The sequence below is a fragment of the Podarcis filfolensis genome (genome assembly GCF_964270895.1).
Source record: "Podarcis filfolensis genome assembly, chromosome: 2".
Taxonomy (NCBI): Eukaryota; Metazoa; Chordata; class Lepidosauria; order Squamata; family Lacertidae; genus Podarcis; species Podarcis filfolensis.
This window is the reverse complement of record NC_139605.1, coordinates 81,661,609-81,683,935: the sequence shown is the minus strand read 5'-3', so window position 1 is coordinate 81,683,935 and position 22,327 is coordinate 81,661,609. Positions and strand designations below refer to the sequence as shown.

Below are 22,327 nucleotides of genomic sequence, written 5' to 3'. Positions count from 1 at the left end.
GCTAAGCCTTTATAAGATATGCCTGTCAGGGAGCAGACTCTCCATGTTTTGAGGGGAGAATTCTGAGGTTGCTCATCCAGTTGTGAAGGAATGGACAAGCTGCGGACCAGGACCTGCTAGAAGAAAGAGAAGAATTTATCTTCGCTTCAGTCCAGGATTTATTTATTTTTTTGAACAATGAAGAACAGCAACCTCAGCCGACATAATCTGCAATATAGATCTGTATCTGCAAAGCAAAAACTCTTCAGCTATAAAAGCAAAACCAAGCATCAAGTAGTTCCAAGTGCAGTCAAGCTAGTTCTACAGGGCAGACAGGTGCTTTCAATCTGAGGCCAGCTAATTCTGCTGCAGTGGGAAGGGACTGGTTTAAAGGGGATGTGACCCGGCTTAGAAATTTCTGCTAAGTGCTTGGCAGGCTTTCCAGTCCAGCATCCAGTGTGGGCTGAAATAGTACTGCATTTAGCACAGGAAATAGTATTTCATTTAGCACAAGAATGAAGGCTGAATAATGGCTCAATTAGAGCTGGATGCATTCCAGTGAAAAAAAATAGCACAGACGGTTCTGCACGATGGATTGGCTTTTTGGAGGATTAATGTTTTTAATGAAATAGCACATGAATTCCCTGATGTCTGTGAGTCATCACTAAGGGAGCAATACTATGCTCAAGGAGCTGGTGTGAAGCAAGCTGGTGTAAGGTAAGCTGGCGTAAAGTTACACAAGATCCCTAACCCCATTCCACAGCAGGGCTCCTGCAGCTGCTCTGCCTAAGCCTGGCAGAGGGAAAACAAGCTTTTGAAATAGCGTTCTGTGCTGGATTGCCAGGTCATATGGCCAAGCTGAATAATAATAATAATTTATTATTTATACCCCGCCCATCTGGCTGGGTTTCCCCAGCTACTCTGGGTGGCTTCCAACAGAACACTAAAATACAATAACCTAAACATTAAAAGCTTCCCTAAACAGGGCTGCCTTCAGATGTCTTCTAAAAGTTTGGTAGTTATTTTTTCTCTTTGACATCCGGTGGGAGGGTGTTCCACAGGGCGGGAGCCACTACCGAGAAGGCCCTCTGCCTGGTTCCCTGTAACTTGGCTTCTCGTAGTGAGGGAACCGCCAGAAGGCCCTCGGCGCTGGACCTCAGTGTCTGGGCAGAACGATCTGAACTGGTTCAGATCTGGCCAAAGTCCCCCTCCCCCTCTGGTCCCATCCCTGTTGCATCCTTTGGGGGTGGGGTGGGGAATCTACACTAGCCTTGGCTTAGCCCTGGCTGAGCAAGTGATGCTGGCCTCTCTTCAGCTGAGCTGGGGTTGGGAACTTAATTCCAGCTGAGCTGAGCATCAGCCAGCTAAACTGAAGATCTGCTGTACTCTAAGCTGCTCATCCTGGTGGATCTTGAGGGGACTTTACTGGAGATCCCAAACTAATTTGGCCTTTAAAGAGCTTCTTTGGTACAAGATGGAGCGTACTTAACTTAAAGGTGCCCCACTGATGCTGTGTACACACCCCTGTATATTCTCCATGCAGTGTGCTCCCACCCAAATGCTGGTTTGGCAAGCCGCGTACGCAATAGCCACAATCCATATCTATCCTGCATCTTTCCTGTGGTTTCTTATGAAATACTGCATTTAATTTTTTTTTTAATTTTTATTAAAGATTTACCTCTCTTTCAAATCAGAACCAGTGAAGGTCCTGTGTGAGTGTCTGGAGGTGGTTGGAGGATGGATGGCGGCTAACAGATTGAGGTTGAATCCTGACAAGACAGAAGTGCTGTTTTGGGGGGACAGGGGGTGGGCGGGGGTGGGGGACTCCCTGGTCCTGAATGGGGTAACTGTGCCCCTGAAGGACCAGGTGCGCAGCCTGGGAGTCATTTTGGACTCACAGCTGTCCATGGAGGTGCAAGTCAATTCTGTGTCCAGGGCAGCTGTTTATCAGCTCCATTTGGTACGCAGGCTGAGACCCTATCTGCCCATGGACTGCCTCGCCAGAGTGGTGCATGCTCTGGTTATCTCCCGCTTGGACTACTGCAATGCGCTCCATGTGGGGCTACCTTTGAAGGTGACCCAGAAACTACAGCTAATCCAGAATGCGGCAGCTAGACTGGTGACTGGGAGCGGCCGCCGAGATCACATAACATCGGTCTTGAAAGACCTACATTGGCTCCCAGTACGTTTCTGAGCACGATTCAAAGTGTTGGTGCTGACCTTTAAAGCCCTAAACGGCCTCGGTCCAATATATCTGAAGGAGCATGTCCAACCCCATCGTTCTACCCGGACACTGAGGTCCAGCGCCGAGGGCCTTCTGGCGGTTCCCTTACTGCGAGAAGCCAAGTTACAGGGAACCAGGCAGAGGGATTGTTTAAGAAGGCACGCAATTGGTGGTGTGTTAGCCAGGGTATTTGGGTGTCCCCTAGGTTGTCTTGTATTTCTTATGTTGATATGGGTTTGCTGTTTTGTAGAAATCTGCTAGGTGATATAGGCCTTTGGCTTGCCTGGAAGTTTTATGCTGTGTGGGGACCATAGAGGGAAGTGAGAAGTGAAGGGGGAAAAAATCTCATTATATATATCTCTATCTGTATCTATCACGCTCCTTTTTGCCATGTGCATTTTCTTGGTGCAGTCCTAGTCTTCTGATGCGAGAGGGCGATCACTGAGGCTTTCGTTTTGTCTAGTAAAGTCTGCGATCCAGAACCCCCAGGTGGTGCGGTGCAGTGGTGGGGTGGCAATGGGTAGGGTTGGGCGAGCTGGAGCTGCTTGTTGCTGCCACCAGTGCTGAGTCCGGTGGCAGCCTGGGCCTGACTCTGCAAGGTGCAGGGTGCAATCCACCCCAGTGCCTAGCTGGGGGGGGGGGTGTCATCTGGTGCTGCTGACTTGTATCTAGTAAATAACCAAGTGTCTAATCAGAAGAAAGCCGCACTGAGTTCAGTGGGCCTTACTCCCAGGCAGCCAGGGCTTCTCCAGATGACAAGATCTTTTTGCACCAGGTCAGTGAGGATCACTTGCTTTTTAAAATTTTCCAATATATACAGAACTCCCTGTGCGCCTTTTGGACTGAATCAAATAAAGGGGGTCACATAAGTGTTGATTACTTTTTATAATACATGCAAGATGGATCTCCCTCTAGAGGTTGTGGACTCCGTCCTTAGAGGTTTCTAAGCAGAGGTTGGATGGCTGTATGTCAGGGATGTTTTAGCCGAGTTTCCTTGAAGGGGTTGCACTAGAAAGATTACCCTTGGGGTCCCTTCCAGCTCTATACCATGTTTTTCTGCTTCAACAACATTTCATCATGTTCATATTATTTTATGTAACTGTATTTTGTATAAATTATAAAAATTATTTAAAAAATGTTCTATCTACAAACAAAATATTTAAATAGTTACCTTTCTACTGGTAGGATGGGGAGGGCATGGGCATAGCCAGGATTTTTGTTAGGGGGCAGGTGCTTGCTAGGGGGAGTAGAACCTCAGATTTGTATTGATTTGTACTTATTGGGGGGCAACTGCCCTCCTTGGCTATGTCTAGGGGGGGCACAGGAAGGTTGGAAAGGGGGCCATGGTCTAGGGACATAATCGACAGTGGGAGTTTAGTTGCTTTGCTGTGTTCGATCAAATTCAGTAATTTCCTAATGGGGTCTGTTATATTGAGACCAGGGACGAAGCCAGTTTGGTCTGGGGCAATTAATTTGTGTAGGAAATTTTTTTTTTTAGTCTTGCAGTCTTGGTTTATCAATGAGAGATCCAGTGGTATGATTCTACTCTGAGGCTATCTTTGAGTGGTTTTGGGATAGAGACTATTTTGGAAGAAGTCCAGGTTTTAGGGATGGGGGTCATGTAGGGCATCAGGGTTTCTTTGAATTTCTTGAAGAATTCTGCTGTAAAGCCATGAAATACTGCATTTTGATGTGTTCCCCCCACCCACCCAAACCAGCTTTGATCCAAACTAAGAAAAAGAACCTGGCTGCATTTTAAACTGGTAATAATAATAATAATAATTTATTTACACCCTGCCCATCTGGCTGAGTTTCCCAAGCCACTGGGCGGCTCCCAGCCCAGTGTTAAAAACAATACAGCATTAAATATTAAAAACTTCCCTAAATAGGGCTGCCTTCAGATGTCTTCTAAAAATAGGATAGCTGCTTATTTCCTTGACATCTGATGGGAGGGCGTTCCACAGAGCGGGCGCCACTACCGAGAAGGCCCTCTGTCTATGCACACAGCCTTAGTTCATTGACACCTGTGCCTTGGTATATACAATGTACTCGGCACTCAAGACAGCAGTACTTGTTCCATTTTTCCTGACCACATACGGCTCACCACCCCTAGATAGAGGGCTAGCAGTAGCCTGCTGCGGTCAGAGAACAAGCCATGATTTTATTGCAACTTGAGCTTTCGTAGCCCCATGAAGCACTAAACTCAGTGTAAGCCTTAAACAATCCTGCTCAGGAATAAGTCCCCTTGAGTTCAATGGCAGGGGCAAGATTGCATCAGCAGCGTTTATTTTATGGCACTATAATCCTACTCATCCTCCGAACAGTTCAGGGGGGCAGACCTTGATCTATAATAAAATGTATGCGGAGAAAAAGGGCGCCTAAAAAATAAACCTACACAGTAAAGGGCTTGCGACGACTCCCGCCAGCATCCAAAATGGCGGAGTCTCCTCCTACAATCTCACCATAGATTTCTGGAAGCTTTGCTCAGCCCCCTTCTCCCATCTGTATTCTCTTTCTCAATCGCCGGGTCTCAATCCAGCCAATGGCGCAGCGCTGACGTCTTTTGATTGGCGGGCGCGAAGACGAGTCGAAGCTTCCTTCCGCCGGTTTCGTATAGAGGCGGGTCCGCGCTCGGCGGCGGCGGCCAATAGGAATCGAAGGTGCTTCCTGTACTGGGCCGTCCTATCCGAATTGGAGCGCGGTGTGTACAAGGCGAAGCGGGAAGCGACTCGGCAACTCGGACCTGAGCAGGTGAGGGGGCTCTGCGTGGGGCGGCGGCGAGGAGCGGGCGAGGGAGGCTTCCCATGGCGGCGCGAGCCTCCCGTCCTGGCGCCTGGTCCCTCAGACCTTCTTGCGGCGGGTGGGGTGGGCGGGCGCCGGTCGGTCGTGGAGAGGAGGCGCCTCTGCTTGGGTCGCCTCTTGGTTCCTTCCTCGCCGGCCCATTCAGACGACCGTTTTGGCCACGCGCGAAATTGCTCCTCGCATACGTCGCTTTGCCTCCGGCGGGGCGCTCGGGAGGGCAGGACCTGCATGGCGGCGCCTCGGAAGTCCGGGACGCCTCGGCTGCTTGCGGAACTTGAAGGCGCCGTCGCGGCGCCTCCCCTCTGCCCGCGCCAGCCTCGTGGCTGCAGCGCTCGGGCCTACCCGGGAGTGCCTTGGCTGTGCTTCCTAGGCTCCCTTGGGGGTCCTGCGCCTGAAAAGGAGGCCCTCTCTTTCGCCCCCTCCGACGTCCCGCCTCTCTCTCTTCTTCCTCCTCCTCTGGCGATCTCTCGTTGCCGAGTAAACTGCCGGATTTACGTATAAGCTAAACAAGCTATATGTTAGGGCCCTACTCTCTTGGGAGCCCCCATAAAATTTAAAGGGGAAAAAACCTGGATGTACGTTTCCAAAATATAAGATAAAAAACAAATAAAATGAAACCTACATACAACAACAGTGTTTTGTGTTGTGTAGGCTCCTATGATGTAAATAATAGGCCCTTCCTGCTAGCCTGCTCCCCAAATATCACTGGTTTGCTCATTTCTATATATAGGGTGCCCACATTCTGCATGTGCAAATGGATTTAGATACCTACTAGGCCCATAAATTACCATATAGCATATATTCAACACAAAAACCAGTGACAATTGGTTGTTGACAAAGGACAGTTGGAAATATAAAGGGCCCCATTACCTTCAGTAGCTTAGGGCCTCATCAAACCTTAATCCGGCCCTGCGAGTAAGATTGTCTTCCATGAACAAACATGGTCTTAACAGTGAGTCTGTAAGTGAATGTGAAGGCCAATTCTGGATCCACACATCCTTCCACAGTGGGGACCTAGGTTTCTGGGCGGGAGTTGATCATGGTTTGGTTTTGCCAAGCGTGCCTTCCTCTTAGCACATATCTCCCTTCCATCCTGAGTTCATGCTTCTTCACAGTCCATTACACCTTTGGTAAAGGCTGCTTTCCAATTGGAGCGCTCACAAGCCAGTGTTTCACAGTTATCAGTGCTTATACTACATTTAAGATTTGCTTTGAGAGAGTCTTTAAACCTCTTTTGTTGACCACCAGAATTACACTTTCCATTCTTGAGTTGGGAATAGAGTAGTTGCTTTGGAAGATGATAATCAGGCGTCTGAACATGACCAGTCAAACGAAGTTGATGTTGAAGGATCATTGCTTTGACACTGGTGATCTTTGCTTCTTCCAGTACACTGGCATTAGTTTGCCTGTCTTCCCAAGCAATATGTAAAAATTTTCAGAGACACTGTGGATGGAATATTTAGAGGAGTTGGAGATGGCGTTTATAAGTGGTCCATGTTTCACAAGCATATAATGCGGTTGGTAGTACAATAGCTTTGTAAACAAGCATTTTGGTTTCCTTGCAAATGTCCTGGTCCTCAACCACTCTGCACTTTAATTGGGAGAAAGCTGCCCTCGCAGAGCTCATGCGATGTTGGATTTTGGCATCAGTGTTGGCCCTTGTGGAAAGGTAACTGTCCAGGTAGGAGAAGTGATTGACACTTTCTGACTTTTCACCATTGAGTTGTTTTTGTGGCATTGCAGAGGGGTTGTTTTGTGGTTGTTGGTGCAGCACTTTGGTTTTTTGGATGTTGAATGATAGGCCACTGCGAAGATATTTAGGATGGTTTGGATGTCATCCTCTGAGTGCGCACACACTACCTTGTCATCAGGATACTGAAGCTCTATGATGGAAGTTATGATAACCTTACTCTTTGTTTTCAGCCTACTCAGATTAAAGAGCTTTCCATCTGTTCAATATATGATTTCTACTCTGGTGGAGAGTTCCCTTTTGAGATTGTGTAGGATCATGGCAATGAAAATAATAGAGCTGGGGCAATAAGCCCACGTAATAAGCCTCTTCGGTACTGCTTAATAACTGATGCTTCTTAATCATTCACAAACACTCCACACCAAAAAGACAGGCATAGGTTTTTTCATAAACTGTTTGAAGACCTGCAATAATAAAATAGGGTGTATTGCATGGTATAAAAATATTGGAGTAAAGGTTGCAGTCAGTCCTTTGCTCTAAGGCTTTTATAAGGTGCAGTATGTCCTATTCAGACTATGGCAAGACTTCAGATCACATTGGTTCTGCTTTGGCTGGAGGGCTTTGTTACTGGACAGTGATGGTCCTGGGGCTGCTGTTTGCCAATTTGGTCTATTTCTTTCTACATCACCAGATTTTAACAAGAACTACCTGCAAGTGCTTAGTATAATGTGCTCTAGTTGTTTCTGTGCGGTAGACCCTCTAATAGATGTACGATAAACTTTAGACACAGATTGACAGGCCCCTGTTTGTATATAAACTTTTTTCTAGAAAAAGGTAAATTTGTTTATATGCTGTCCTAAGAACATAAGAAAAGCCTTCTGGATTCGGCCAGAGGCCCATCTAGTCCAGTGTTCTGTTTTCACAGTGGCCAGTGGGATGCCTGCAGTCAGAATATGAAGTGCAGCTGTGCTCTCTCCACTTGGATTACCAGTAATTGGTATTCGAATGTACTGTCTCTGACAATAACTGTTACACATAATTGTTTAAATCCAATTTAAGGCCCTTTTTGAAAGGCAGGGCAGATTTTCAATTAAAAATAATAATAATCTGGCAGCATCAGTTTTTGATAAGGGATTTGAAAAAAGTCTACACCTTATCTAGAAACACTGCACTTTTGTTGGGCCATTTTGCATATCACCTTTAGGCTTTCAGCACCTTTCCCCCTCCGCAGTAGCAGGGGACGTATTAGGATGGTTGCCCCTCAGAGGCTGATGGATCCAGCGGCATATCTGGCCACTCAGGTGCCTGGGGTGGTGCGTGCCCTGCACCTGGGGGGCAAGACAAGCCACCCATTGGGCGGAGTGAGCTGGGGCAGGGCGCGCTACACGGAGCCTCACTGCCGCCTCCCTCTCAGCTGTTATTCTAAGTTAGGAAATAATACTTGGCTATAAAAAGCAATGTGTGATTCAAATGTTAGAAAGCCTTAAAAGCTGCTTGGAGAACTGTGGAAAGATGGCACAATCCGCTTCAACCATTAGCTGGCAGTGCTAGTTGGAACTAATGGGTGTGGATGGAGTGCTTTGAGCTGATGATCCTTCAGCTGATGCAGCTACAGTTGCAATTCCTCACTCATCCAGATTTCACTTTTCCTGTTCTTTGGGTGCTCTTACTCCTGAGCTTAGTGGTCTTTCCTCAAGCCTTTTATTCCTTCTTTTGGTTTTTCTACAGGACATGGCTGAACAGGATGTAGAGAATGAGTTGCTGGACTATGAGGAGGATGAAGAGCCTCAGGCAGTGACTGATGCTGCCCCTGTCCCCAATAAAAAAGATGTGAAGGGCTCCTATGTCTCCATTCACAGTTCTGGCTTCCGAGACTTCCTGCTGAAGCCAGAGCTCCTTCGTGCCATTGTGGACTGCGGCTTTGAGCACCCGTCAGAAGGTAGGAGCTGAGCCAAGGCCCCTGGCCCCCTCGTCAGCCAGCCCAGCCCACCCACCGGGGAGCAACTGCCAGTGGTGCCATGCGGTGCAGGGTGAGAGCTGGGGGCTGCAGGGAGCAGGGTGGGAAGGTTATGCTAGAATGGGAAGTCTTTGTTGAGCCTAGTATAGCTCTCTAGAGCCCTACTTTATTGGAAATGGAGTTCACTTTGGATGGAGGGACTTCATAATTGTCAGTTCAGCTGAGCAGAGACTCTATTAGCCATGGGAAATGGGTTTAGACTCTGCATGGAATGGGGTGTGATCTAACATTTAAGAGAAAGGAGGGATTTTAGGGTGTGCTAGTAAGACGCTTCTGTAGGATGACTATTCCACAGCCATGTCTTTCATTTTAACTTGTAATTCAGGCTGATGAACCTGGAAAATCCCAGTGCTTGTGCAGCAGCTGCTATTGGATGTGAAGAGTTTTTCCTCCCCTAGTATGTGTGCAGGAAAGTTAACCTCATGGAAGGGTGTGGTGTTGAATCTCTGGATTTAAAGGGTTGGGAGAGAGGTGGGATCAAGTCCTCTGGGGGTACATTTGCTTTGGCTTCCGGTGTTTTCCTAGGGCTTGTCTAAACTATTACTTATTCTTGCTCTCTCAGTGCAGCATGAGTGCATTCCACAGGCAATCCTGGGCATGGATGTCCTATGCCAAGCCAAATCAGGCATGGGCAAGACTGCTGTCTTTGTATTGGCTACACTGCAGCAGATTGAGCCACTGGATGGGCAGGTATGTAATGGGGAATAGTACTGTACTGTGCTTATGTCCAGCGCAACTCTGTTTTGGAGCTATAGGCTGTATTTACATGTAACACTAAATGATGTTTTATTATCATCTGCATGAACTGCTGTGAGCCAGAGAAAAACCTTAGGTTCACACAACTTTCCTGTGAAGCCAGGATGAGGCAGTGTTTTTTTCTTAATTTTTAAGCCAGTGGTCTTTGACAATGAAACTAATTTTCAATAAATCCTCATTGTGGTTGTGAAGAAGGGAGGAGCATGCAAGCCCAAGGCTCTGCTCATCCTCACTGCATCTCAAGGACGTAGCTCTAAACCATTGTGTAGTGTTATCTGTGTTTCAGGTAGCAGTGGGGAGTCCTAAACCCTTCTTGCTGCTATTGTACAAATTTGTCCATTTCTTTCTGGCAGGTGTCTGTGCTGGTGATGTGTCACACCCGGGAGCTGGCCTTCCAGATCAGCAAAGAATATGAGCGCTTCTCAAAGTATATGTCCACTGTCAAGGTAAGGGAAAATCTTTTGCAGTTAGGTCTGAAATATATACAATACAGAATGCAGGCTATTGCTGTATGACAGGGAAAGGTGGAAGGCCATCTTTGCTTATGGAAATGGTTTGTGCAATTATTTAGGAAAGAGCCTGTAGAGAGGGTTAAGAGAGAGGAAGTGACCTTATTGTGGGAATGGTTTTAGATGTTTCTGACACATTGCGTGTGAAGGGGAAAAAAATAAACCAGAGGCAATTGTACTTCATCCAGCAGAGATTTTACTGCTACTGATGGCAAATGAGCACAATGGTTACAAATCCAATACAATCAGGATTGGCACAGTCCGTAAAAAATCCAGTTGCAGCACTTACAATAAAACTTACAATTACTTATAATAAGACTAAACCTTAACACCAAAGCATACAGAACACCACACCACATCAGAACAAAGAGACAGAAAGAGAAAGTAAGAGAGAACCCAGGCTCCTCCTGGCCTCCCTATTATAGTCAGCATGACCTTGACAGAAGGATAACAGAACCAGTTTAAACCAACTGTACTCAGCTTCTCTGAAGGAATAACCCAAGCAAGAACCTGCTGCCTGTTTCTTTCACATAGAAAGAAAACTTTCCAGAACCCTCTTGAATTAAGTAGAGCAGGAAAGATCTCTACACATCAGATCAATACTTCCTGTACTAAGAAATGGAAACTGACAGTTTCTGCATCTAAAACTCAAGCCTACCTTCAGCAAGAACGAAAGCTCATGGGTGGGAAGCTCTGTTGGAACCCGGGCTTTTGCTAATGTTGTCAGTTTAAGACCCAGTTTGGGAAGCGCTTGTAGCTCATTGGTAGAGCACACGCTTTTCATACGAAAGGCACTGGGCTCATTTCCTGGCTTCTCCAGTTAAGACCATCAAGACCCTCAGAGCTGTTGCCAGCAGTGTAGGCAATACTGAACTAGGTAGGCCAATAGTCTGACTTGGTATAAGGTAGTTTACTATGTCCCTATACAGTGGTGCCCCGCAAGACGAATGCCTCGCAAAACGAAAAACGCGCATGTCAGGGACTCAGGAGCAGGAGCACTGGGGAGAGAGGAAATGGAGAGCGAAGGGGAAGAATCCGAGGGCAGCGTAGGGGAGTATGACAGTGGCCCGAGAGATTCCATGAGCTTCTCCAGCGAATCAGAAGATTCCCAGAAGGGGGCGTCTATGGTCAGGGCAAGGGGGGTCCCAGGGGGGACGCACCAGAAACAAGGAGACAGAGGGGAACCCCAAAGCAGCAGTGGGGGATTGGGACCAGTTTCCCCACCAGAGCGTAGTGGGGGGGAAGAGTCACATGTGTCAGGGCCAGCGTCTCCTCCAGCGGGGAGAGAGAGTGAGTCAGGGCTGACCACGCCTCCAACGGAGGGGAGGTCAGTTGCAGCTAGCCCCCCCAGAGGGGGAAGCAGTGACAGCAGCAGCAGTGAAACGGTCAGGAGAAAAGTTACCGGCTGGGCGCGCGCGCCAAGTTCAAATGTACAGGCGCGGGGAACAGCAGGAGACCCGGATGGGGAACCAGCTCCTAAAGCCCGCCGGAGGGTGGAGTAAGGCTAGAATCTTAAATTGGTGTCAGGGGGGAGGAGACTCAGACGGAGCATCAGCGGTCTAACAGTTGAGACGTAGAGCTGCGCGCTGCGGCTCTGGAAGTGAAACTGAACTTCAATAAAGACTTTGTACCTAACAACGAAGCAGCGTTGGTCCTTTGTGAGCTGGGACCTTGGGCAGCTCTGACAGCGCAAGACGAAAGAGTTTTCCGTTTTTTGAGTCGTTCTGCAAGACGAATTTCCCTATGGGCTTGCTTCGCAAGACGAAACGTCTTGCGAGTTCTTGCGAGTTTGTTTCCTTTTTCTTAAAGCCGCTAAGCCGTTAATAGCCGGTAAGCCGCTAATAGCCGCTAAGCCGCTAATAGCCTCTAAGCTGCTAATAGCCGTGCTTCGCAAGACGAGAAAACCGCAAGATGAAGAGATGAAGAGACTCGCAGAACGGATTAATTTTGTCTTGCGAGGCACCACTGTATTCTGAAAGAGCCTGCCTGCTTCCCTGCACCACCTGATTGCTTCTTGGGGACTGAAAGCCTTGTTTCTTGGGTTTGGAACAATAGTTGATCTGATGTGTTATATTATGGTGGAGAGTCGGTAGCACATGAGACTCTTAATCTCAGGGTCACGGGTTCAAACTCCACATTGGGTGAAAGATTCCTGCATTGCAGTGGGTTGGAGTAGACAATCCTCATGGTCCTTTCCAACTCTATGGTTCTATGATTAGAGGTGAGAAGCAGCATAAATATGTCGCACTCATAGTTAATTGTACTCTCACTTCCAAGTACTTTATTGCAGAAGTTAGGTGTGGTGCCCTCCAGATGTTGGTGGACCAACTCATTATCGACCCCAGCCAGCATGGCCTAGTGGTCAGGGATAATGGGAGTTGTAGGCCAGCAGCATTTAGAGTGTACCATGTTGACTGTCCCTGACGTAAGTAAATTGGTGGGGAGTTATTGAAGTTCTGAAGGTTAGGTGGTTGGGTTTTTCTATGTGGCTGACAGTAGTTTCTGTTTGTACTGCAGGTGTCAGTCTTCTTTGGGGGGCTTTCCATCAAAAAGGATGAAGAGGTGCTGAAGAAAAACTGCCCACATATTGTGGTGGGGACCCCGGGCCGCATTTTAGCACTGGTGCGCAACAAGACCCTCAACTTGCGCAATGTCAAGCATTTTGTTTTGGATGAGTGTGACAAGATGTTGGAGCAGTTGGGTAAGGGACAAGAGGGGCTGGCATAATAAAGACACAATGTATTGCGTTTTCATGGTCTGGGATTATTCATCCATTTGGGTATGGGAGTTGCCGTCCTTGGGAGAAAGTCTGGTGCTTGAGTTCCAAGTCAAGGAACCGAGGAGCAGCCAGCCTAGAGGAAGGGCACTATTTCTTAAAAAATCTGCCCTGAGGCATGTCAGGAAGTTAGCCATCTCTTTCAAGAACATGGGGAAGCGAGGGATGGTTTCTGCAGCCTGAAGTTCTGTTCCTGTTCAGATTACGTGGTAGAGCAGAGACATGTTGGATACCAAGAGTGGGGGAAGGTGGTGGAACTCGGACTGGTATGTCCTTTTCAGAAGCCAGTATTTGGTGAATTACAGCAACCTGATTCTTCCTACTGTTCTTTCAGATATGCGTCGTGATGTGCAGGAGATCTTTCGACTGACACCCCATGAGAAGCAATGCATGATGTTTAGTGCCACCCTGAGCAAGGAGATCCGGCCTGTCTGCAGAAAGTTCATGCAGGATGTAAGCCCTAAAACCTTTGATTTCATCCTCCCCTTAGATTAGTTTCCCAAACTTTGGTTTCCAGCTGCTTTTGGGCTACAAACCCCATTATCCCTAGCTACCAGGACCAGTGGTCAGGGATGATGGGAGTTGTAGTCCAAAACCAGCTGGAGACCCAAGTTTAAGAAACTGTCCTAGATGGTTGCACTAGTGTAGGAGATCCAGGGAAGGGCCTTCCACACTAGGCTAAAAAGGCCCCTTTGAGGCAGTTTTGCCCTACTGCATTGTTTCAAAAGGGACCCCTTATGTTGAAGGAAGGCTTGGTAGTATGAGGCAGTCATGGGTGTAGCCAGGATTTTGGAGGGTGGAATGGGGGCCGAACCTAAAATTTGTATTAATTTGTTTTGATTTTGGGGGGCAGCTATGCCCATGGAGGCATTGGCTTGTTTGCAGCTCATTATATCATATTCTTAGTAATCATAGCCCTATTCCACTTCGTTGTGTTCCCTATGCTTTCTTAGCGTGGCTGTTAGAAAACCCAAACACACATTGTTTTCTGTTTCATCTCTCTATAGGACCACGGTGGCATTTTTCTCCCTTTTTGCAAGTCCTGGTAGAATGCATATCAATAGTATTGGAAATGCAGACACTGCTTAATGAGGCTGATACTTTCTGACATATAAAGTTTAAAAAATGAAGTTCCCTTAGAGCTGAATTGTCTTGCTCTAGAGGGTTGGGAAAACCCATGGAACAGGCGTAGGGTGCATATGGAAAGAGGAGGGAGGGGATAGTCTCATTACACAAGTGAATGTCACTCTATGCTCCCTTTGATTCCCCCCACTGATTGGAGTAGTGTACCATGGCAGCCAGAGAAGACAGAAAGCTAGGCACATTCAGGTATATAGCTCAGGGTGGAAAGTGACCATCAGTCTCTCATTACCACTGTTAAATTCCGTCTGAAGCTGTGCAGATGCCAACAGCTGCTGAGAGCTATCATTACATGCTTTTGGTTGTAAAAGAGAGCTGCACTGGGGCATCTCATCTAGTTGACCTACTAGTTTTGAATGTTTCTTTGTCTTCATTGTTTCCCCAGTAGATTAGAGAATGTTTACCTCGGGACCTTGATGAAATGCATGATAAATGCCTACCAAGTCAGCTTTCTCTCCTTCCAGGCACTTAAACCAATTTTGTAGATAATTAACAGTAGTGGGAATTCTCCCTTCAGTGCTTGGCAGAAGAGGGAGCTTTTGAGCATGTAGAGAATTCATCTGCAGTTCTACAGATGAAATAGTTCTATTTCTGCTCTCAGCATCCAACATTCCCTGTAGTGATCAAAGTAATGCCTATCGCTGTGGGAATTTGATATTTTCTACATCTATCAATTAAACATGAAAAGTGGTGTTTAAAAACTTGTCTAGATATGTTTGGAGGATTTTGCTGTCTTTGCCGGTAAAAGGTCACATTGGCTTTCTTCTCCGTTCGCAGCCCATGGAGGTCTTTGTGGATGATGAGACCAAGCTGACTCTGCATGGCCTGCAGCAATACTACGTGAAGTTGAAGGACACTGAGAAAAACCGCAAGCTCTTTGACCTTTTGGATGTGCTGGAGTTCAACCAGGTCTGTGTTAGTGAGGGTTGACAAGCAGGGCTCCTGGGAGTCCCTGGAGCATCCATGTTAAAGCCCCTTCCCTCTTCCCACCCCTTGCAGGTTGTGATATTTGTGAAGTCGGTGCAGCGCTGCATGGCATTAGCTCAGCTCTTGGTTGAGCAGAACTTCCCAGCCATTGCTATTCACAGAGGCATGTCTCAGGAGGAGAGGTGAGTACAGCGAGATGGCTGTGTCAGGAGAGGGCAGCAGCAAATATAGTGCAGAACATGAATGCTGAGTTCACTTTTTTATCATGGAATGTGGCTTGCTGACATCAGTTGTGTGTGTTAAGGGGAAGAGGGGATCTAGAAAGTTAATGCACTACAGATACAGTGGTGCCCCGCAAGACGAATGCCTCGCAAAACGAAAAACGCGCAAGACGAAAGGGTTTTTCGGTTTTTCCATCGCTTCGCTAGATGATTTTCCCTATGGGCTTGCTTCGCAAGACTGCGAGTTTGTTTCCTTTGTTCCTTTGTTTCCTTGTTTTCTTTAAGCCGCTAATAGCCGTGCTTCACAAGACGAAAAAACCGCAAGACGAAGAGACTCGCGGAATGGATTAATTTCGTCTTGCGAGGCACCACTGTAATGGGCTATGCGCTGCATACAGCTCCTGTATGTGTTCAGGGGAGGTCAGCCACGTCTCTCTTGTTCTTTGCAGACTGTCTAGGTACCAGCAGTTCAAGGACTTCCAACGTCGGATTCTGGTAGCCACTAATCTGTTTGGCCGTGGGATGGACATAGAGCGGGTCAACATAGTCTTCAACTATGACATGCCTGAGGACTCAGATACCTACCTGCACAGAGTGAGTCTGGTTATAGGATGGGGAATGCTGCACATTCAGATTTGTTTCTTTGGAAGGTATTTGTTCTAATACCTTGCCATTCATGCTTGTGGCAGGGAGCTGCTAACCGTTGCAGGTCCTGGCTAGTTCCTAGTCAAATCCCTTCTGATAATTTAACTTTGGTAGTTTAGTTGCAAATGTTTCTGCAATCAGGCTACATAGTTTCCAGGGTGGAGGAAAAGAGCATCAGCCTGCATTCTGAACTTGTCACAGGGTGCAGGGCAGAGAAAGTACCTCTGGGGTGATGAATTCAGAGATTACAAGGATGTTTTTCCTGTGTGTCCTTGAAATAAACCTCTCTTTGCAGGTGGCCCGAGCTGGGCGCTTTGGCACAAAAGGCTTGGCTATTACTTTTGTGTCAGATGAAGGTGATGCCAAAATCCTCAATGAAGTGCAGGATCGTTTTGAGGTCAACGTTGCTGAGCTCCCTGAAGAGATAGACATCTCCACATATAGTATGTACTAGAAATTAACTTGGACAGGCTTTTCTTCCTGATGGCATGTTCTTTGTCTATCCTGCCCAAGTGTGGGGGAGAATCAGGGTAGCCATTGTACACTATTTCTGGGAACCTGAAGGAACCTGAAGGACAAAGTGGTCCATTGAGTGGATCCTTGTCTGTGGACCGATAGTATATGTTGCTGGGTCTTAAAGTGCAATGGAATTTCACTTCTCTGCCCCCACCACCCACAAATTGGCTCCAGAGGGTTGTGGGAAACTCCAGAGCATATCAGGAGTGTGGGGAGGAGAGACGTTCTATTGCACTTGTGGAAGTTGTTCCCATTTTTGTGCCCTGTTTGTGTTGTAGGGCATGGATTTGGGGACACTTCTAGACTGACTCTGGCTTGCTGCTTAGTTTCATCTGATCAGTTGTTACCTTCAAAGTGGGATGCTTCTAATAAGCACTAGATTTCTGTGTCTTTCCTCCCCCAAATGTTTGAAAGGGAACAGATAGGCGGGGGCAAGACCTTTGAAGTTGTGGTTCAGTTTCCCCCCAATTGATTTTCTATCTTTCCTCCTCGCCCCATGAGTCAGTGGCACATGATAGGAAAAACCCCCTGCTCTGGCAGATGTGTTGCAGCTGTTGGGACAGAGGTAACTGTTACGGTGCCAATGAGAGGCTGCTGGGGTGAGGAGGTGGAATGTGAAGTACGTGGTACATGTTGCAGCAATGGTTCTTGGAAGCAGGGCACTATGCTGGGAGCAGTGCCTACGGAAGTGTTTGGGATGACAACTCTGAATTACCATTAGGCTACCTGAATAACTTTAACCCTAGTACAGGATTGAGGAGCATGTGGGCCAGATGCAGTTGTGGGGCACCCCCATTTGCCCCACAAGATCCTCTCATTGTTCCTTGCAAGTTTATGGATTGAAAAAAGCTGCCTTTGGGAGCCAGTAGGCTTTTTCAAGCCCCATTGAAATTCAGGGGACTGGGGAGGGACATGTTTGGTTGTGGTGGAGATACCCACTCCACCTTTGTAGAACTGGTGATGGATATAGCAAAATGCCTCTCCATAGCAGGGGTAGCTTGTAAGTTTTTTGCCTTGGCTTTGCTAGGGAGGAGTATTGACTGACTCTTTTGTCTCCTGCAGTTGAACAGAGTCGGTAGCTGTTTGTGGATCCTTCCCACCTGGTCCAGAATGGAACCTGATGGAACACAATACCTCTATCTTCTGGTGAAGTGAGATGAATGTTATTATTATTTTTTTTAAACACACTGTTAAACGTATAGAGGTGTTTGATGTTAAATGAATGTCCTACAAATTGCCCAGGTGGTATTTTGCCTCTGCTGTAGCCTGGGGGCTTTTTTTTAATTAGACTTTTATATTTTTTGAATAGTAAACCCCTGTGGCTAAGTTTCGTAATAAATGAATTTTTCAAATGTCATTTTCTGGCTGTTCTTGAGGCACAGTGAGCCAGGTTGTGGGTATTTACATTCTTGGTGCCTTCCATCCTTGCTACGTCTCCCACTTTCTGTGTATCAGGATTGTGCATTTTCTTAAACTTGCCGTAGATACTCTTCTGCTGCCTGCTAGTCTCCTATGTCCTACATCTTCCTTTACCAAGACCTACCACTTTTCACCTTTGTCCTGGCTTTGAGCAGCGTGCTTGTTTGACATGTCTCCATTGCAAACCGTTTCACAGAACAGAAAGGTAAAACAGATCTTCCTTTTGGAGAAAACAAGACAGGCACTATTGATATGTATGTCCTTGCTCTACATACCCTTGTATGAGATATTTGTTCTTCTATATAATCAGATAGTGTCAGCTGTCCTGGCTTTTTATTTCCTCTTGCTTTCCTATGAAGTGTAGGATGTTTGAACTGGTGTGTTAGTTACCCATTTCCTTCGCATTGCACATTACTCTTCTCCCTCCCCCCCTGCCCCAAAAGTTACTTGCTTAGAAAGATGGTATAACTCAGAATTCCAAAATATATTTTAATTAAATGTACATGTTAGGAAAAAATAGTGGTTGAGAGACAATTGCTTCAAATAACGGGGTGGGTAGTTAGAGGAGCATAAGCTTATTTGTGCAAAGATGCTTGGATAACTGCATGTAAGTTTACCTAAGGACATCCTTAGTGAATATATTTCATAGTAGAGTAAGTTCTGAAACAGTTACACAGCATTAGAAACGTTGCTACATTTTGAATCCATTGCACTGATTTGAATACTGCAAAACCTGGTGTTCAGGTGCATGCAAAGCTTGCTGTGCAACACCTTTTCTTTCTCAAAACTAAATAAAATAAAGATTTGTTAACGCTAATGTGCGTTGGCTATCCACACACGTTAGGAGTAAAGAGCATCTGGAATTGCAGTATACATAGCCAATCTCTTTGGCAAGAACAGTAGGAATCTGGCAAAATTGGAAACAGCCCTAAATAAATTAGTCTAAACAGGAAGCTCTGTAAAGCTCCAGTGTTTGATGTGAACTGCCAATATGGGTCTCCATTAACTTCAGTAACGGCTTCCAGAAAACTGTCTGCTTTCTCTCCTTCCTGCTGCTTTAAATGTGCTGCTATCATTTAGTCTTTGTAGAAGAGCCTCTCTGCTACTTGACTGGTGGGTTTTCTGATTGAGATTACACTGCTTGCTGTGCCCTTGTTTTTTGCTGCCGTTGCGCAGAAATCCTGGGGGATAGCAGTGCAGGGGGGGGGACAAAGCATAGAAATGTGCATCTCCTTGTTAAGCTGAGGAATATGGAGCTAGAAGGAAATAGCGTATGAGGACCTTTATAGCAGTGGGGTTCGTCATGATGCTACTTGTGCACGCTTCAGTTTTCTGTTGTTGATGATGGCAACCTGAAGAGTCATTTGACGTTTTCCAACTCTAGTATGGATTCCAGTGTACCAAACACAAAAGTAAGGAGTTGAGTTTAAGAGCACATGTGCTTCCCTGAAAGTGGTGGCGAGGAAAGCAATGTGCTCATGTGCCTAAATCATCAACTGATGAAGCATTATTGCATTTTTGTAACCATGAGATGTGGATACTTTCTTCTGTTGAATCTGAATTCTGGGACCAGTAGACTATGGGCAACCCAAACACAACTTTGACTATTGTTCCTTGCCTAAATTGACTCTGTGCATCTGAATCCTGTAGAAAATGTGTCTAAGCTATAGCTGGAGACTGCTTGAACATTTCTCCTATTATAAATAAATAAATTATTGGATGTAGAAAACTAGATGCCTTTGGGAGGGGGCAGATTTTAGACATTGCCCTCACATCCTCCTCTTTCATGTTATGTTGGTGCTCTATATATCTTCAGTCATGTGAGCTGTCACCTGCAGCCTGAAGAAGTATGTGCTGACTTGTATCATCTCAGTGATACTAGGCTTCAGTTTTTGCTATTCCTTGCACAAATGGGTCTAACTTGCCTCTGAATGCTGCTGTGCTCACAGTGCTTATTACAGGCATCTGGTTGGGCCACTGGCCTGTTCCAGCAGGCTCTTCTTAAGTCTTCGTAGGTTAAGTGATGGCAAGAGAAGCGAGTAACAGCCTTGTTCCTCCTCGTTGAGGCTCTTCTTTTATCTATGGTTGTTGGACCAGTTTGTGTTGCAGTCATCATTTGAGGCGGCTGCTTAGAGTATGTGGAAAAAGACAAGCTACTGATAGGAAGGACTGCTATCAAGACTGCTATCAAACTAGCCAGCAACAAGAGATCTGGAAAATACCACAGTGATCAGGGCTGTCTGGATCATTCCATAGAGAACAAGGAGTGGATGGAAAGGATGTATTTACCCCACCATATTGTTTCAATGAGTTTTTTGGACCGAATGTGCAAAGTTCACTAGATTTTTGATGAACACCGACAGCTGGTGAATGATGATTGAACAGCAAGGTACACAGCCTGTGTACTTTCTAGAACTATAGTTAGCCAATGTCTGTTGCAAGGACCTCTTTAAAAGTGTCACGTGTGCAAAGTACCGTTTTAACTTGCTCCATCTCTTCTTGAGAGAGAGGAGTCTGGGTGTAGAGGAAGGAGCCGCCCAATCAGAAGAGGCTGTGCCAACATCAGCTTAATAGCATTGGTCCAGTTATTGAGTTTGCTCAGTGGGTCCCTATACAGCCTTCTAGCAGTTCAATTGTCCTTGCTGCATCTTAGTGGGTGACTCTTCCAGAAGAAAGATTACTGGAACAACAAGATGTGTTTCTCATGTTCCAAACAGCACTCTTGAAGCTTGCTTCTGCAAAGTTTGGTTGCTAAATTCCAGATTCTTTCAAAGTACTGGGTGCCTGCAAGAGAGAAAGGATGCAATGGTAGGAGTCTTAATAGCACTTTATCACTGTCAGCATCGTATGCATAGCCCATGTATCTTCCCATCTTCTGTTTCATTAATCGTTTATAACAGAGCTTGCCAAACTTTTCATCTTGGTGACACACTTTTTACACACGCATCATTTTTACACAGCAATTCAGTTTTACTAGAAAAACGAAGTTAACTGAACCCCTTTGCAGCCCCGGGAGAAGCATGGGGAGCGTTTGCATGACACACCTACATACTGCAACCAACACACTAGTGTGTTGCGACATACGGTTTGGAAAGCGCTGCTTTATAACATGCAACCAACTGTTTCTGCTTGTTTGCTCATAAATCCTTCCTTGCAGTGGAACAGACTCCCATGAAAGGTGGTGGACTCTCCTTCCTGGGAGGTTTTTAAGCTGTCATTTATGATTTCTGCATTGCAGGGAGTTGGAATAGATGACCCCCAGGGTTCCTTCCAACTCTTCACTTCTATGATTCTAAGGGAATTGGTTGTCTCCCCCTAAGTGGAGCTTAGCTGTAAAGTCCAAAAGAAAACTATTGCTGTTTCAGGAAAGCTGCAGTATTAATGAAGAACAGTGGAGAAAATGGGGGGTAGTTTTTAGAAGAATTGCAAGTGCCAGGCTGAGAGCCATGTTGTTGTTGCAGGGCAACTGCAAGCTTGACGGGAAGAGTGATGATCTGTGGAGGGGGGGGAGCGTTATGCCACAGCACCTGCTGTGTTCGCTTACCTGTAATGTGTTGGAACCCACTGTGGAGCTGAAGTTGGAATACTTGTCACTGCTGTGGGGCTTGCCATGTTTGTCCTTGCAGAACCAGCGGTAGTAATCATCACGCACCTAGACACAAAAGTAAAATTGCAGCTGACAGGCTCATGTTGTTAATTGTCTTCATGGTGTTCAATGTTTGTACGGTACCCCTTCTACAGCCAGACAAACATAAGCAATTTGCCTTTGGGGTTTCATGTCCCAGCCCCAACCTGCCCAAACCACCCCTTTGTCAAATTTGCAGTGCCAGTCCTATGTGCATTTTTCCATAAGTAAGTCCTCCTGTGTTTAATGGGGCTTACTCTCAGGTAACTGTGTATAGCACTGCAGTACTGGAGATGGCTTCCCACCCATTTGCCTTTCTCCTACTGCAGGTACCTGTTTCTTGAGCAGACAATGCAGGAGGAAGATAAAAAGTCCTTGCAGGCTGTTGAGGATAGTGAAGATATAAGACATGACGAGGGTTTGATTGCTGAATTGAAACAGGCCAAAGACCCAGGTAGTACCCAGAATACAGAGCTGGGCAATGGCTGTGATTGTGAGTACCCTGCAGGGATGAGAAGAAAAGGAACACAATTTATGTGCTGGCTTGTGGAGGATACAGTCAGGATTAGCCTCGGCAGAGGAGCTAGAGTGGGCCTGCAACTTGAGACAGTCCTAGAATAAAAGCATGTTCACAGCCAAGGTAGAATTAGTGTAGTTTTGAAAAATATAACACATCACTTTCCCCCAATCAGCCCAGTAAACTGTTTAGCATAATCCTACTGCTACATGGAAGGGCTGTTATTGTCTTTTGCTAGTTATTGCCTGACATCTTAGACTCCAGGGGGACTCTGTGGCTGCTTACCTCTGCTTTTTCAGTTTACTCATATCGGGATTGATATCGGCAAACTTCTGAGAGAGCTTCCAGACGGTAACCACAAAGACAACGGCATTCAGCTGTGCGGAAAAGATGGGAGATGGAAGTTAACAAGATGCAGAGATAAGAGCTGGTCTTTGGGCTGCATCTGCTGCACACACACGAGTTTTCCCCCCTGCCAGTTTTCTCACACACAATGTACACAATTTACCCCTACATATCTGTGTAAGCCAAAACTCATGGATCAAATGGTTGGGTTGCCTGGAT

General features: G+C 46.4%; 2 protein-coding genes across 4 annotated transcripts in view; one reads left to right on the top strand and one right to left on the bottom strand.

The window, feature by feature from the left end:
* The first annotated feature begins 4,707 nt into the window (after positions 1-4,707).
* Positions 4,708-17,559, top strand: DDX39A (DExD-box helicase 39A). Of its 2 annotated transcripts, none has more exons than XM_083597603.1 (11): positions 4,708-4,954; positions 8,424-8,634; positions 9,275-9,402; positions 9,822-9,914; positions 12,495-12,678; positions 13,088-13,206; positions 14,671-14,802; positions 14,893-15,002; positions 15,491-15,635; positions 15,982-16,129; positions 17,265-17,559. In XM_083597603.1, exons 2-11 carry the CDS (start codon positions 8,427-8,429, stop codon positions 17,279-17,281), a joined length of 1,284 nt encoding a protein of 427 aa, XP_083453729.1. In that variant the 5' UTR covers positions 4,708-4,954; positions 8,424-8,426; the 3' UTR covers positions 17,282-17,559. The 2 variants fall into 2 exon arrangements, with proteins under 2 accessions (XP_083453729.1, XP_083453730.1); XM_083597604.1 differs by having other exon boundaries at positions 4,878-4,954; positions 8,424-8,725.
* Positions 17,560-18,096: 537 nt separating this feature from the next.
* ADGRE5 (adhesion G protein-coupled receptor E5) overlaps positions 18,097-22,327 on the bottom strand; it is a 46,214-nt gene continuing 41,983 nt past the window's right edge. For both annotated transcript variants that reach the window (XM_083597592.1, XM_083597591.1), the window contains 4 exons: positions 22,049-22,140; positions 21,580-21,748; positions 21,166-21,273; positions 18,097-20,405 (listed from right to left, as the gene is read on the bottom strand). In XM_083597592.1, the coding sequence (XP_083453718.1) occupies positions 20,373-20,405; positions 21,166-21,273; positions 21,580-21,748; positions 22,049-22,140 (402 nt within the window). In that variant the 3' untranslated portion in view covers positions 18,097-20,372. The remainder of the gene's footprint in view (positions 20,406-21,165; positions 21,274-21,579; positions 21,749-22,048; positions 22,141-22,327) is intronic.